Genomic DNA, 2392 nt, shown 5'->3' with positions numbered 1-2392 from the left:
TTTCATAAAACTTCCCCACCACTTCTACTATCATACCGCCTCTCTAACTTTTATACACACTACCTCCTCCGTCTTCCACCGCCTCCCTTCTTTTTCATTTCTCAAAACACTCAATAAACCCTGTCCTTCTCTTATTTTGTCCTCCGCTATGTTACTCCCACATACCTTACGCCAGATACACCACAACTTATTCCCTGTATGTTACTCTCACATACCTTCACGCCAAGAAGATACCACAAACTTTATTCCTGCTATGTTACTCCCCACACCTTAGCCTCGATACACCACAACTTTATTCCTGCTATGTTACTCCCCATACCTTCGGCCACGATACACCACAACTTTATTCCTGCTATGTTACATCCCACATACCTTATGGCCTACGATTACACCACAACTTTATCCTGCTATGTTAACTCCCACATACCTTATGCCAGATACACCACAACTTTATTCCTGCTATGTACTCCCTTCACACCTTCCACAACTTTCTCTCTACGTATCACCACTCCCCTTACAGTACAGTCAGACCCACTGTTACACATATTTGCCTGGTATAAGGAGGAAACGAATGTGCGCTGCTGGACTCATAGCTGACTGGACTTATTATGTGCTCTGCTCTCAGTAATACAGTGATCATATCCTACCTAATGAAAGGCTATGTGAACAGAAGGAGGTCTGAATCACATAAACGCCGTACTAAGTATGGAATGTCAATAGTTTACTGCACATGATGAATATTAATACCCCAGACTACCACATGGCCTGACTATTAAACAAATGAGTAATCTGACCAAATGCATCATTGAACAAATTAGTAATTTCACCAAATGCATAAACTTCACCAAATGCATAACTTCCAACAAATGCATAATTTCACCAAAATGCATAATTTCACCAAATGCGTAATTTCACCAAATGAGTAATTTCACCAAATGCATACTTTCACCAAATAAGTAATTTCACCAAATGCGCCAATTCACCAAATGAGTAATTTCACCAAATGTGTCAATTCACCAAATGCGTCAATTCACCAAATGTACCCTGTGATATTCAGAGCAATCAACTAATGTGTTACCTGTATTCTCTGCTTCCCTTGGGTTCTCCCAGCTGCATTTACAGATAATGGAGTTCGGAAAAACAGAGAGTTTATTCTGCTCTTTGCTGTTTTCGATGAGAGTAAGAGCTGGTACGGAGAGGTGGGGAGTTTCCGGGAAAGATTTAAGAAGGCCAGTGCAAGAAAACAGTACCACACTATCAATGGATACGTCAACTCAACTTTACCAGGTCAGGAGCTAGTTTAACATGTTTCTGTATAGAGTCAACAGTTCAGTCCTGTTGTCAACTATGTTCAAATAGAAAACTCAAAAATATGTTATTGTGTGGGTTGGTTGTTTGGAATGTGTATAGGTCTGACGATGTGCCAGGGGCGAGATCATGTGTTCTGGCATCTCATTGGAATGGAAACGTCTCCAGAGATCCACTCCATACAGCTCCAGGATCACACTCTGCAGGTACATCAGATAATTCAAGTTCAAATCAGGGCTTACTTAAAGCTGTCAACAAATCATTACTAATGATCAACCAAGATTTTCCTTTTCAGAATGTTTTGACAATTAAGTTGTTATAAATCATTTGTAAGACTGTCAAACCAGTTCAGCAGAATTTCAGTGTGAGCCTACCTCTACCCTTGTCATTCCAGGTGATGGCCCACCGTAAGGTTACTGTGGAGATGACCCCTATGACGTTCACCACGGCGGAGATGAAGCCCAGCACTCAGGGGAAGTTCCTCATCAGCTGTCAGATCCAAGCATACCGCCACGGTAAGAGTATGTTTTCTCAAAGTTGTGAAATAAAGTTTTGATCAATTTGAAAGTTCCCAATTTGATTTGAGACTCCTGTGTGAGGTAACAGAGTGAGACTTATACATTTGAGCCCGAGTTGCATGAATAATTATGTTGTTGAGAATGAGCTCTAAGGTGTTCATAAGGCATCTATAAGGTGTCTTATGAGGTGCTATAAGATGTCTTTGTATATCTTTATTCCAGCGGGTATGAGTGCAGTCTTTGAGGTGGAGGACTGCCCAGAGCCTGTGACGGTGCCCGGTCCTGACGTGCGTCAGGTCAAGCAGTCTGAGAATGAGGAGGACTATGAATATGGAGATGACATGTTTGAGACATTTGTGTTTAAGCCTGTGAAAAGTCGGGCTGTGGGGCGCTCTCGAGGGGGGAAGAACAAAGTCTGGGTCCATTACATTGCTGCTGAGGAGATCAGTTGGGATTACGCACCCCACCTCAGCCAGGGAGACAGGTACAAAACTCCACCTCAGTGAGGGAGACAGGTACAAAACCCCACCTCAGTTACCCAGCAGACAAGGTAGAAATACCCCACC

The 2392-nt window shown here is 42.6% G+C and overlaps 1 protein-coding gene across 1 annotated transcript in view; it reads left to right on the top strand.

Annotated features, from left to right (window-relative positions):
* Nucleotides 1–2392, top strand: part of LOC139028117 (coagulation factor VIII-like) — a 14345-nt gene extending 11953 nt beyond the window's left edge. The window contains exons 5-8 of the mRNA XM_070444680.1: nt 1111–1287; nt 1411–1514; nt 1703–1823; nt 2049–2392. Coding sequence (XP_070300781.1) covers nt 1111–1287; nt 1411–1514; nt 1703–1823; nt 2049–2332 — 686 coding nt within the window. The 3' untranslated portion in view covers nt 2333–2392. The remainder of the gene's footprint in view (nt 1–1110; nt 1288–1410; nt 1515–1702; nt 1824–2048) is intronic.

The sequence above is a fragment of the Salvelinus sp. IW2-2015 genome, linkage group LG8 (genome assembly GCF_002910315.2).
Source record: "Salvelinus sp. IW2-2015 linkage group LG8, ASM291031v2, whole genome shotgun sequence".
Taxonomy (NCBI): domain Eukaryota; kingdom Metazoa; phylum Chordata; class Actinopteri; order Salmoniformes; family Salmonidae; genus Salvelinus; species Salvelinus sp. IW2-2015.
This window is presented reverse-complemented; position numbering and strand designations above follow the sequence as displayed.